This window comes from Microcaecilia unicolor, chromosome 2, assembly GCF_901765095.1.
Source record: "Microcaecilia unicolor chromosome 2, aMicUni1.1, whole genome shotgun sequence".
Classification (NCBI taxonomy): domain Eukaryota; kingdom Metazoa; phylum Chordata; class Amphibia; order Gymnophiona; family Siphonopidae; genus Microcaecilia; species Microcaecilia unicolor.
The window spans coordinates 62,471,681-62,485,780 of NC_044032.1; the positions used below are offsets into that span (position 1 = coordinate 62,471,681).

A 14,100-nucleotide genomic window follows, 5' to 3' on the forward strand; every position below is an offset into this window, starting at 1 on the left:
CCGGAGGGCATCGGGGATGACCTCCCCTTACTCCCCCAGTGGTCACCAAACCCCTCCCACCCTAAAAAAACTTTTTAAATAGTTTTTGCTAGCCTCAAATGTCATACCCAGCTCCATGACAGCAGTATGCAGGTCCCTGGAGCAGTTTTAGTGGGTGCAGTGCACTTCAGGCAGGCGGACCCAGGCCCATCCCCCCCCCTACCTGTTACACTTGTGGTGGTAAATGTGAACCCTCCAAAACCCACCAGAAACCCACTGTACCCACATGTAGGTGCCCCCTTCACCCCTTAGGGCTATGGTAGTGGTGTACAGTTGTGGGGAGTTTTGGGGGCTCAGCACCCAAGGTAAAGGAGCTATGCATCTGGGAGCAATTTCTGAAGTCCATTGCAGTGCCCCCTAGTGTGCCTGGTTGGTGTCCTGGCATGTGAGGGGGACCAGTGCACTACGAATGCTGGCTCCTCCCATGACCAAAGGGCTTGGATTTGGTCATTTCTGAGATGGGCGTCCTTGGGTTCCATTTTCGCCAAAAACCGGGGACGACCATCTCTAAGGTCGGCCTAAATGTGGAGATTTGGGCATCCCTGACTGTATTATTGAAACAAAAGATGGATGCCCATCTTGTTTCGATAATACAGGTTTCTCTGCCCCTTTGCGGGGGCCGTCCTGCGAGGACGCCCTCATGAAAACTTGGCCGTTCGATTATGCCCCTCCATGTTTTCTAGAGCAAGTGAGTCATCTTTTTTTTTTTTTTCCTTCAGTAGGGCATTTGTGAAAAACCTTTTGGAGATTTTAGTTTGTTATAAGGCTGTTCAACTTTCAGCTCTTTACCTAAGGAATTGAGAACTGTTGCCGCCTTACTATTCCTGTTAGAATTCCTTGAAGATTTACCTTTTTCGGGAATACTTACCGTAATCTGTTTTGATTTATTTTTTTTTGTTTGTTTTCCAGTTTTGTGATCCTCTCTGAATCTTTGTTGGCAGTTGATGGAATACAATTAACACATTATATTACTTTATATCTATGTATGAGCATTTATACTAGCTTTATGGCTGGTTTAAGTTTTTACATCTAAGTTATATGCATGCATTTTACCTGTTGCATAAGTATTCTATAACTGAAAGGTGGTACCTACATTCCTTTACAGAATAGACTCCAGACAGGCACACCTTTACATAATTGTCCTCCTATTTCTTCTTTATTCCCTTCTCCATGATATATTTGTTCTTGACACAAATGCCCCCTCTCCTCCCTCCAAGGAGTGTTCTGAGCTGGAATTGAGCTACCTAATGCCCCCCACCCACTTCCCTGCAAGGGAGACAATGGAAGGGGGAGATTTCTGTGTCCCTGCCCCCCCCCCCCATCTCCCATGCATGCTGTGCAGCTACAGTGCCCATACAGCCCTCGGGATGACCCTGCCTGGCTCACCCTCGTACAATTGGAAAAGGTGCAGCGAAGGGCGACTAAAATGATAGCGGGGATGGGACGACTTCCCTATGAAGAAAGACTAAGGAGGCTAGGGCTATTCAGCTTGAAGAAGAGACGGCTGAGGGGAGACATGATAGAGGTATATAAAATAATGAGTGGAGTGGAACAGGTGGATGTGAAGCGTCTGTTCACGCTTTCCAAAAATACTAGGACTAGGGGGCATGTGATTAAACTACAGTGTAGTAAATTTAAAACAAATCGGAGAAAATTTTTCTTCACCCAACGTGTAATTAAACTCTGGAATTCATTGCCGGAAAATGTGGTGAAGGCGGTTAGCTTAGCAGAGTTTAAAAAGGGGTTGGACGGTATCCTAAAGGACAAGTCCATAAACCGCTACTAAACGGACTTGGAAAAATCCAAAATCCGAGGAATAACATGTATAGAATGTTTGTACGTTTGGGAAGCTTGCCAGGTGCCCTTGGCCTGGATTGGCCGCTGTCGTAGACAAGATGCTGGGCTCGATGGACCCTTGGTCTTTTCCCAGTATGGCGTTACTTATGTACTTATGAATGTGTGGGTTTTTTTTTTTTTTGTAATATAGATATACTAGTAAAAAAGGCCCGTTTCTGTTAGAAATGAAACGGGCGCTAGCAAGGTTTTCCTTGGAGTGTATGTTTCAGATGGAGCGTGTGTGTCAGAGAGAGAATGTGAGAGAGAGAGAGACAGAGTGTATGTGCTTGTGCGAGAGAGAGAGTGTGTGAGAGACAGTGTTTGTGTTTCTGTGTGACACTGTGTGAGAGAGAGGGACAAAGTCAGTGAGTGTGTGAGTGAGAGTGTATGTGACAGACAGAGAATGAGTGATTGCGTGTATGGTGTGAAAGAACCCCCTCACCCCCTCCCTCTCCCCTGCCCCCTTGCAACCAGGCATGTGCAGCGACCCTCCTCTCCCCGTGTTCCCCCTGCAGCCACCCATGTCCAGCATCCCCCTGCTGCCACCCATGCCCATCAACCCTCCTCTCCCCCTGCTGTGTCCTTCCTGTCTCCCCTGCTCCCCCTGCAGCCACCCATGTGGTCTCAGGCCCCCCCTCAGCATGCCTCCTGTCCCCCTGCAGGAAACGCATGTGCAGCATCCCTCCTCTCTCCCCTGCCCCCCCTGCAGCTACCCATGTCCAGCGACCCTCCTCTCCTGTGCAGCCACCCATGTCTGAGGACGCTTCTATCCTTTTTCCCTGTTCCCCCCCCTTTGGCCAGCCATGTCCATCGACCCACCTGTCCCCCCTGATGACCACCAACCCTTCTGTCCCCCTGCCCGTCCTGCAGTGTCCGTCCTGTATCCCCTGTCACCCTTGCAGGCACCCATGTGGTGTGTGGAGCCCCATCCCCATCTCCCTGTTCCCTGCCCCCCCTGCAGCCACCCATGTGCAGCGACCCTCCCCTCCCCTCCCCCTGCTTCCTTCCAGCCACCCATGTCCAGCAAGACCCCTCCTCCCCCCCAGCCGGCGCAGCACCCAAAGAAAGCCCCTTGTTCCCCCCCTTCGCGCATCTCCCGACCCCCCCCCCCACCGTGGCACATCACCAAGCTCCTCCCCCCTCATCAACCCCCTCGCCACCCGCAACCGCTAACACAAACTGTGTCCAGCGGCTGCTGCTTCTGCTATTCAGCAGCAGCAGCCCGTACATAAAGAAAACAAAAAAAAAATCCTCCTAAAACGCACCACCGTTGAGAAGCATCTCACATTGGCTGAAGTCTCAGCATGCGCTCCTTCTCTCCCCTCTGACGTCTCGGCGTTTCTCCGGGGTCTTCCGGCAGGGGCACTGACGTTGAAGGGAGAGGAGGAGCGGCTACAGAGACGTCAGCCAATGTGAAATGGTTCTCCACGGAGTTGCGTTTTAGGAGGTTTTTTTTTTTGTTTTCTTTATGTAAGGCTGCTGCTGCTGAATAGAAGCAGCAGCAGCCGCCGGACAGAGTTTGTAGTAGCGGTCGCGGGTGGCGAGGCGGTCGATGTGGGGGGGGGAGAGGGGCTTGGTGAAGCGGTGGGGGAGGGGTTGGGTGATGCGGCGAGGAGGGAAGGGGGTAGGGGCTTTCTGATGCCCCGTTGCACGGGTTGTTGTGGCGATGCGGGGGGGGGGCACTTAGAAGTGCACCGTCGAGGCTGTTTGTGTGTGTGTTTCTGTGTGTTTCTGTGTGTGTGTGTTTGTTTCTGTGTGTGTGTGTGTTTCTGTGTGTTTGTGTTTGTGTGTGTGCGTTTGTGTGTGTTTGTGTGGGGGGGGGGGGGTTGCGGGTGGCTTTTGTGGTCGTTTGGTTAGGGAAGTTTGCCAGCAGTCTGTAGCGATTCCTAGGCAGGGGGAGGAGTACGGAAACACTCCCCCTGCCTGGGTCATTGTTTGTTGGAGGGGGTTGCCAGTTGGTAGGGGTGCCTTTATGGATCCCTTTACTCTCTGTGTTCCGCCCTCGAGGGCGGGGCAGAGAGACATGGTGAGTTGGATGGCTTCACCACCATGAACTGTTTAGGGATTTTGCAGATGGCTTCAGCAGGGTGTCTTCAGAATGTTGAGGTAGCGTTTTATGTACAGATGGGGGCGTGGCTGAGGGCGGGTCTATGAGTGAGGGTGACTGGTCCTAGCCTACAAAGAGTACAGGATTTTTGTACTTCTCTGCCTTGGAGTGAGCTTCAGAACGTTCAAAGTGGGATTTATTAATATAGATATATTTTTGGGGGGTTAACAGACATTGCCTGGAATGAAATTCATCTGTTTAGTATTGAAAAAGTAATTAAGAATTGAAGCCATATGTGGTAAAAGTAGGTTTAATTTCTAAAGGAGGCGTGTTTTGAATTTGACAAGAGAGAATAGGGTCATGGTGAATATGTAGGAAGGTTATGCCAAGCATTGTCACAGTAGGCAACAATGTGCAGAACTGAGATTTGGCAATAGAGGAGGACAGTTCCTGGACCTTGCTGTCTGCAGGAGGTACTGTACTGGCTGCCCCTGCTGTCTTAACCCCTTAGAGCCAACTATTTCTTTTTTAACCCTCCTTGGGGTATCTTTTGGTAGTTGTCCTGCATTTCCAGTTATAGAGGGGAACTTTTTTTTTTTTCTTTTTCTTTCCTTCTTTTTGCTGCAGTGTGTGTTCTTCTACAGCTCTCTTCTTTCTGATGTGTCTTGGGATTCGATGGCACTGCTGTTTGGCCATATTCCCTCCTGCTTGCTGAAAATTACCTACTTTCTCTGTTCCCTTTTGTAGAGTAGAGGTCATGCAAGCAGCTGATCCTTATATCATACAATCCAATATTGCTTTATGCTGCTCCTGGTATGATATGAAGAGAAACGCACACATTCTTCTAACACAAAGGGAAAAAGAAAACTGAGAAAGACCCCCTGAGGGTACTTTGCCATGAATAAACTTATGTATTGACTTTACCCTAATTGTGCTTAAAAGTAAATGTCAGAAAAGGGGAGGGGGAGAGAGAGTGAACATTTTTTTTTACTGATGACTGGCACTTGAAAGACATTCATCACTAACGAGAAATATGTTTTCACAGGTTTTTTTCTTATAATGGAAAAAAATCAACAAAATATGACTCGGTCTCTGATTTATCTTAGCTACTACAATAATTTTGTTTTGGTACTTGAAATGCCTAGTGCATAAAGGGTAATTTATTAATAATTTAGCTGCAGCTTTTTGAGCGTGAGTTTATATGTAGAAGTGTGTGTGTGTGTATATATATATATATATATATATATATATATATATATGTGTGTGTGTATATATATATATATATATATATATATACATATATATGTATATATATATACATATGTGTGTGTGTATATATAAGATCATACTTTTCAGTACTGCTACTTATTATTTCTATAGTGTTACCTGATATATGCAGCACTGTACACATTATATGCAAGTACTTTCTTTGTCCCTAGTGGGCTCACAATCTAAGGGGCCTTTTGCTAAGCAGTGGTATTTTCCTGTTGAATGATAGTTTTTGTCCTTCCACATTTTGATAATTGTAGTGCTTTTTTATGTATTGAAAAATGAAGCTCCGTTCACCTTGCCTACTACACTGAAACTCTACAAAGGCTATCAGCCTCCTTGGTCTCCTGTCATCCACTCTTCAGGTAGTTGGCCTTAAACTATGGAACTCATTACCATTGGATCTCAGTAAAGTAGATTCACTTACATCATTTATAAAACAACTTAAGACATATCTGTTTCATAAAGCTTTCTCTTGATTTTGCCCATTTTTGATAATATGTATTTTATTGCTCCGATGATTTTATTGGAAAGTAGTTCTCATATTATTGTCTTATTGTATTGTAATTTGTGAATTGTGATTTTATACATTTATAATAGTGATCTGTCATGTATTGTGGAATGAGCAGAATATAAATATTTTAAATAAATATTCCATTTCTTACTCTGCTCATCACCTCAGAAATTTAATACACTGGCATATGATATAACGCTGTAATATTCTTAATGGACCTCCTATTGCTTTCTCTGGTAGAGATCTTAATGCCCAAGAATGGTACACATTTTGAATTAGCAAAGTATGAGAGCTATGAATTCTTGTTGCAGTTAGTCATTTTTAACTTATTGATTCAAATAAAATGAATAGTAATTCAAATAAAATGAATAGTATTCATTCTGTCTGCAGATCTGTGCTGCTAAGAAGCCCATAGCTATAAAATGGGTTTCTTAGCATTTAGAATGCATTTAGTGTGTTAGGGGTCCTTTTACAAAGATGTGCTAACGTTTTTAGCCTGCGCTAAATGCTAGAGATGCCCATATATTCCTATGGGCGCCTCTAGTGTTTAGCACATGCTAAGAACACTGCCGCGCCTTTGTAAAAGACCCCCTTAGCACGCACTAAGCTTTAGTAAATAGGGTAATTCTTCTTCGGGGGTAGGTTTGATCTGAAAACTATTTTGCACTTGAATAAACATCCAGACTGCTTTATTTCAAAGGGTTTTTCTTTTTCTGTATTCACTTACTGCCTAGTACCACCAGGGGTAGCTGAAAATCCCAACACAGAAGCACTAAAAATAATACTGCCGAGTTCAGCTTTTACCTTCAAGCAAGTAATGTAGCTCTCTGTTATGAAATGCAACACTGAACCAGAACACACAGCTGTGCCTTTAGTAAATTTGCATTCAGTCATAAGATTTCATTGCAGTGTGTGCAAGAAAATTGTCATGTCCTGTTTGTCGTTTTGGAAGAATGTTAAGCAGTTGAGTCTGAAAGATAAGCCAGGGCGTGAAATATTAATCATGTTACACAATCTCTTGGTGCATTTTCCTCATTCCGCAACTCTAAGCCATTCATTAGCGAAGACTGAACTGCGGTGTCTTGTGCAAAAATGGAAATAATGCTAAAAACTGAAAATATTTTGCTTGGACTTAGCTTTCACCCCACCGTTTCTCCTCTCTCGTAGCCATTTGGATACAAATCCTGGCTGTGATTTGGAATGTGGGAAGGGCAGCTATTGTTTGGAGTATTTGTAATTGAACTGGCAAAGATATGTCTGCACATTACAGAAATATACCCTTTACTACTGATTGTGTAATTCCACTTTAAGCACAACATAATTAACTTTCACACGTATTCTTTTTTTTTTTTTAATAAGAGGCATGGGTGTAACCTGCATGAAGCAGCAGTTATAACCCTAAGTATTGTTGGGGGGGGGGGGGGGGAGGGGGACGTGAAGGAGGTAATCTGCACATAGTGGCTGATACAACCCTGGCCACTTTTCTAGGAAGACTGGATGGACCACGCTGGTCTTCATTTGCCATCATTTACTATGTTACCATTTGTGTACAGAAGCTGCTGTTGGTATTAAATAGAATTTGCAAAGGCTTGCAAAGTTATTCTACAAATTATGGAGCAGATAAGAAGCATATCGGTGTACAAATTCTCTTTCTTTCTTTTTTTGTAGTGACCCATATGTGAAACTGTCTTTGTATGTGGCGGATGAAAACAGAGAGCTGGCTTTGGTGCAGACAAAAACTATTAAAAAGGTAGGTTTGTTTCTTTGTAACGTTTAGTCTGGTGTTGTATTAAGTGATTATATCAGGAATCCAGGCTGAAGTCTCAGCCTGCTTGTTTGGTATTGCTGCTGAATATCCCACCGCAATCTGAAACTGAACATGGCCAAGACTGAGCTTCTTACCTTTCCCCCTTAACCCACCTCTCATCCATTCTGTGCTTCTTTGAATAACATTGTCTTCCTCCCAGTCTCCTCATCTCATGATCTTGGGTCAGTTTTGACTCCTCTTGCTCCACACATATCCCACATACCTTTCTAATATCTGTCGTTTCTTTCTCTATAATGTCACCAAAATCCATTCCTTCCTTTCTGAACACGCTACCAAATCCCATGTCCGCATTCTTTATATCTCCTGCGTAGACTACTGCAACCTGCTCCATAGAGATTTCCCAAGAAAACATCTCTCACCCCTTCAGTCCATTCAAAAGTCTGCTGCATGACTTGTCTTTGGCCAATGTTGCTATGCTCAGAAATCCTCATCTCAGATCATTTCATTGGCTTCTGTTCATTTCCACTTGCTGTTGAAAACTTCTTTTACTACCTTACAAATGTATTCATTCTGCAGCCTATTGCCTTTCTTCTCTTATTTCTCTCTATATCTGTATCTTCCTCTGCCACCATCAACTCCAGACTTAGGGCCCTGTTTACTAAGCAGTGCTAAAGGCGTGTTTGCCTCTTTAGTGCACACCAGTGAATTTTTTCTAGCGAAAAAGGTGCTGGTACTCAATTGCCAGGCCACCCACCCTTCAGGGGTGGGGTGATCACTGAGGGACCCACTCCACAATAGCCAGGCCCCCTTCAACCAGCCACAGAATCTATGACAAGGCAGAACTGGCATTTAGAGCCTGAGCTCTTTCATTAAAACTTGGGGACCGTGGGTCAATTTTAGCAGACAATGGAAAAGGTGCTGGTACTCAGTACCCCCAAGGACCCCCTCAAAAAAAGGCCTGGTGCACATTAATGATGAGCATGCACTAATGCTAAGTTGCCCATAGGAACACATGGGCGACTCTAGTGTTTAGCGAGCACTAAAAACACTAGCGTGGCTTAGTAAACAGGACCCTTAATTAGTTGATACATCATGCTCTGTCTCTGGCCCTATTCAAATCCACGCTCAAAGCCCACCTTTTCAAAGTTGCTTTTAAATGTTCTTTTTGAAAATTCTTTATTTGTGAAGTCTCTTAATAAATAAAACAGCCAAATTCTGCTTGGTACTTGAGGTTTCTTTACATACCACATTTGTTAACATCTTTTCCCCCAATAACGACGACAGAGCTGCTCCCTCACCCCCTCCTTAACCTGCCCCACCCCCTCCATAGTCTACTCCCACAAACAACTCCCTTCCCATGTTCTCCTTCCCCTTCCCTAATGGCCAATCCTGAATATCTCTTTAGCACGACTTCCTTGTGTCTCCAAACATTTTTGTTATGGTTTCCCTATTTTCTCAAATTTATCAATATTCCCCATCCGTGGTGCTGTCAATTTGGTCATCAGAAGTGCATGGTGTATACGAGTCTAAACCTTCAAAATATCTGGGGGCTCTTTCTGCTTCCACTCTTCTGCTGTTGCGAATTATGCTGCAGTTATAATCAACATAACCAGTCTAGCTTCCCCATCTCCCATTACTTAAGCAGCCTGGTTTTAAAAGACAGACCTCCATACTCTTTGGGATCTTTTTGCCCACTGTGCTGTCCAATATACAGAAGAGCCCATTCTTAAATGTCCAAATTTTAGCACACCCAACAATATGTGAAGAAAGGTGCCCTCCTCCATACACCCCTATGAACAAATAGTAACCCCTCCCTCTTTATCCTATATCTCATGCAGCCTAGCAGGTGGTGGTTATATGCCTAGCAGGCGTATAATAACAAGCTGTAAAAAAATATGTGTAACTATTCTCCAGCATATTTATTTATTTATTTAGATTTTTCTCACACCTTTTTCAGTAGTAGCTGAAGATGAGTTACATTCAGGTACTCTGGATATTTCTCTGTCCCAGGAGGGCTCACAATCTAAGTTTGTACCTGAGGCAATGGAGGGTTAAGTGACTTGCCCAAGATCACAAGGAGCAGCAGTGGGATTTGAACCGGCCACCTCTGGCTTGTAAGACCAGTACTATAACCATTAACTCCTCCATTGTTAACCCCCTCCCAAGCCCTAATTTCTGATAGATCTCTTTCCAGACCTCCAGGGGACCAGACAATCTTAGGGGTGATCAGATGGCAACACCAGTAATTGAGAAGCAAAGCCAGTCCTGAGCAGACTTTTACAGTCTGTGCCCTAAAAATTGCAAGAGTCAAGTATGCATATGTAGTATCATATCATAAGCTCATATAAGGTATTTTGTTGGGCAGACTGGGTGGTGGACAATACAGGTCTTTATCAGCTGTCATCTACTACGTATATTACTATGTAGTAGTTTTAGCAGTAATTATTCCACTGAGACTACCTGGCTGTAAAACAGGGAAAATGCTGCACAGGAGCATAGTATATAGTATTCACACAACTGTGCTCATACGTGGACAGAAATGAAATTACAAAGCAAAACCAACAAGTACATAAGCTGTAAAATTCAGACATTTCTAACATTATAAGAACAAGTTCATGAGTGTCAAGAACTTGTTTATAGTTTTTAATTTGCAACATGTAATTTTTTTTTCATTTGCCTGTATTTTTATGCTCTTTGAATTAGAAAGCTTAATATTCTGGTCGCTGTATCTCAAAAAAGATATAGCAGAATTGGAAAAGGTTCAAAGAAGAGCCACCAAAATGATAAAGGCGGTGGAACTCCACTCATATGAAGAAAGGTTAAGAGGGTTAGGGCTCTTAAGCTTAGAAAAGAGACGGCTGAGGGTCTACACCTTAGTGGTGTAGAATGCATAAAAGTGAATCGATTTTTCACTTTTTTAAAAAGTACAAAGACCGGGGGTTAAGCTTTGTACCTTGCTTCCGGAGGATGTGGTCAAAGCGGTTAGCATATCTAGGTTTAGACAAGTTCCTGGAGGAAAAATCCATAGTCTTTAGCTGAGGGTTTTCTCTTCGATTTAAAGATTTTTTTCTACTTACTTAGGGCCCTGTTTGCTAAGGCGCGTTAGCATTTTTAATGTGCCTACAATTAGCATGTGCGCTACCCATGTAGGTGCCTATAGGATAATGTAGGCGCATACACCTATAATGTGGCTTAGTAAACAGGGCCCATAGTTTTGTCAGCTGCACCCTTACTCTCCAGATTGGTGAAATTCCTGAGGCAGCTGCTTAGGCGCTGAAACACAGCTCCTGTGTCGAGTCCTTTTTGGTTGATTGCAAATAAACTATCTACTTCCATTCCTTGCATCTTCCTCATGGTCCTTGGAAGTGCCATATCTTCCCTACTCCTTGATTGATTCCACTACAGTGGTAGGGTGCACTGTTCTCTCACCTCCTGTGGGTGTTTCTTCTGCTGCTCTGCTATTGAGACAGACATGGGGAAACCACTGCCTGCCCTGGGATCAGTAGCATGAACTCTTGCTACTATTTGGGATTCTGTCAGCGACTTGTGACATGGATTGGCCACGGTTACAAGCAGGATACTGGGTTAGATGGACCATTAGTCTGACCCAGTATGGCTATTCTTATGTTCTTAACACTTTTAAGATATTTCATTGAGATATATTTGAGAGGGTTACATCACAAACATTTTATAGCTTTCACAGTTACATACGAAAGAAAATGACACCTAGAATCAAATACATACATTGACATACCATTTGGATATTAAAGGATGATTTCCTCTATTAAGCAAAGAAAGTCCAGCAAGATAGTCATTCCAAACTAGAATATAAGCCAATAGAGACCCTTATACTAAGCTGTGTTATTTGCTAACGTGTGTCTAATATAGCTAAAAATGGAATACCAAGGGATACACTCTGATGTCCTGCAGTAATTCCAAAATGTGTGCGCACTTACTGCGTGCTAAATGATATTTCAATTTTTTTGAGGGGGTATTTCATGGACTGAGAGCGGGCGTTCTTGTGCTAACCAGTTTGTGCATCTTTGTTACTGCTCATTTACTGGTTAACACAGGAATACTGCACGAGCCCTTAGCACCTACAGTACAGGTGGCGGTAAGTGCTCTCATGGTAATTTAAAAAAAAGTGGCCGTGCACTAATGTCATTATTGGTGCATGGCCATTGATAAAGAAAATAGAAAATCAGCCATATTATAGCTGTGGTAATAATGGCCTTCGAGCACAGGGAAGATTCGCATAAGGGCGCACAAAGGCCACTTTTTGCTACAGCTTAGTAAAAGGACCCCATAGTGCTTTACATGTCATCTGTCATGTATGTTTACAGATGAAAAAACTCAATACTTTGGCAAACCTGTTTTTTTTTTTCTTCAGAAGCTTAAATGTTACTGAGTGCTTCATTATTTGGTGTTCATTCATTTGAACATGGTGTGACCAAATGTAACAGAACTTTGCAAGGACCATCCTGTTATCTAGCAGGAGGGCAGTGACTACTTTTTGTTGAAAAAAACATTGGTCTCCCACTTGCAACAGCCCACTTATCTGACCAGTGACATTGCGGCATTTGATGCTGTCGATGAACTTCTGAGCAGCACGTTGTCAGCAAGCACAAAATGTGTACCCAAGGGTTCTTGAGGGTGCTCAGTGTTCCATTTGCCTGGAACTCTGATTGGATGCAGTATCCTATTTCCTGTGCAATGCCAGGCACGTTTTCTAGTACTTTATAAAATATACACATAGAAGTGCATGCCCATATTAGCTCCTGCCTCAGAGCAAGTATACATTGCCTCAGGTACAAGCTTAGATGGTGAGCCTTCCAGGGATAGGAATGTACCTGCTGTATGAGAATGTACACTGTTTCAATAGCTTTTAGGCTTGCAGGTGGTATATAAGAAATTAAACTAGGTAAGGGCTGTATCATTAGCATGCACTGAATGTGAAGAAGCTCTTGGGAAAGAATAGGCTTCTTCGCATTTAGCATGCTGCTAATCCGTAGTACAGTTTTGTAAAAGGAGCCCTAAATTATCTACCTGGGAATTGTGTAAGATGCCCTAAAAAATTTATTGACCTAAATTGATCCGTAGTGGTAGCATCATAAGGCTTAAGATTTGATTGTCTAGCTGATAATGCAATAGGTAGTTGGGTAGCATTTTTCAGTATTTGTTTTGCATACAGAATGTTTGCAAAACAAATATTTGCTAGAATAAATGTTCCTCTGTTTTGTTAATTTGGCTGAATAGTCATGAGGTCTTACTGTAATGTTTCTTTACATTAATCTTGCATCAGCTCCCATCCTCTCAGTCCGCTTATGACCCTCTGTTCCAGAACTAACTGCTTACTTCTTATTTATATTGGGTTGGAAAATTCCCCAGGTATTTAAAATGTGGTTCATAGAGCTGAATGGTGTTGGAAATGTAGTGGGTCTGGATCCCTATCAGTTTGAGGCTACCATCTATAGCTGTGCTGCATAGAAGAGATGGATGGAGATGGAGGAGGTAGAGGTACCAGAAGAAGGATGTGAAAGGGAGAAGAAAAAGCAAAAAAGACAAAATATAACTCTGAAAAATATGCAAATGAAAATAACCAAAAAGTAAGAAAAAATCTCAGTTTCCTTGGCTGCTGCTAGAAAACGAGGCTAAGAGGGTTGGAAAAAAATATTTAACTAACTTGGCAAGAAAGCAAATTTCTGTTTCTTCTAAAAGAAGGTTTCAAGTCATGCCACATAGGGCTAACTATAAATACTTAGAACTGATTTGGTAGCCCTCCTCTGGATTGCCTCTACTCAATTTACATATTGCTGGACTCAAACCCTCCAAAACTGGGTGCAATATTTCCGGAGAGGGGGGCCCTTGGGAAGGGTGTACTGTCACAGCTATTACTATGTCCCACTACCCAACACACCTTTGCCCTCTAGTTGAGTCTCACGGCGCTACCCAGGGTGGTACTCCTTGTCTCTGCAGCTTCTCCAATCTCAGCCGGGTGCATGAGTGTGTGCATGCATGCATGCATGCCTAAGCACCTGGTGTTGGGGACTGATGGAGGAAGCACCAGGCCCACGAGGAATGCATGCACTTCCAGTGTTGGCACTATTTAAACAAAGGTCCTACATTCCATCATTGCCTTCGCAGCTGGTCACCTTGCCTGTTTTCTGCCTGCCTAGTCTTGCTTGATTCCTGCGTACCTCTTGCCTGCTTCAGCCCTGCCCAGTCCTTTGCCCTAGTGCAGTGCTTAGCCCGAGTGAATCGCCTGCTGTTAGCCAGTCTGTGGCGGTGGCCCAAGGGCTCAACTTCCTTGAGTCCATGACATCATCCTGTTGAAGGTAAAGGCCAAATGAGAGAAGCTTACATCCTGGAGCTGAATGTGTGACTGCATGGATGGTGCCAACATTAGCGCTTCGGTTTTCTAGACCATGGGATGATTTTCCAAGAGCTACTAAGAAGAGATGGAGTCCATCTATCAAATAAGAGACAAAATATCTTCTATAACATACTGGCTAATGTACCAAAAAGGGCTTTAAACTAAATTTGCTTGGGATAGGTGAGAAAAGCCCCAAAGTCATTAATAACCCTCAGGAATGTAAAACATCAAATACCTTTATAGAAATGGGAAAA

General features: G+C 43.5%; 1 protein-coding gene across 2 annotated transcripts in view; it reads left to right on the forward strand.

Annotated features, from left to right (window-relative positions):
• The window catches only part of NEDD4L (NEDD4 like E3 ubiquitin protein ligase), a 757,870-nt gene that overhangs the window by 325,646 nt on the left and 418,124 nt on the right, over positions 1-14,100 (forward strand). For both annotated transcript variants that reach the window (XM_030192990.1, XM_030192991.1), the window contains exon 3: positions 7,374-7,455. In XM_030192990.1, coding sequence (XP_030048850.1) covers positions 7,374-7,455 — 82 coding nt within the window. The remainder of the gene's footprint in view (positions 1-7,373; positions 7,456-14,100) is intronic.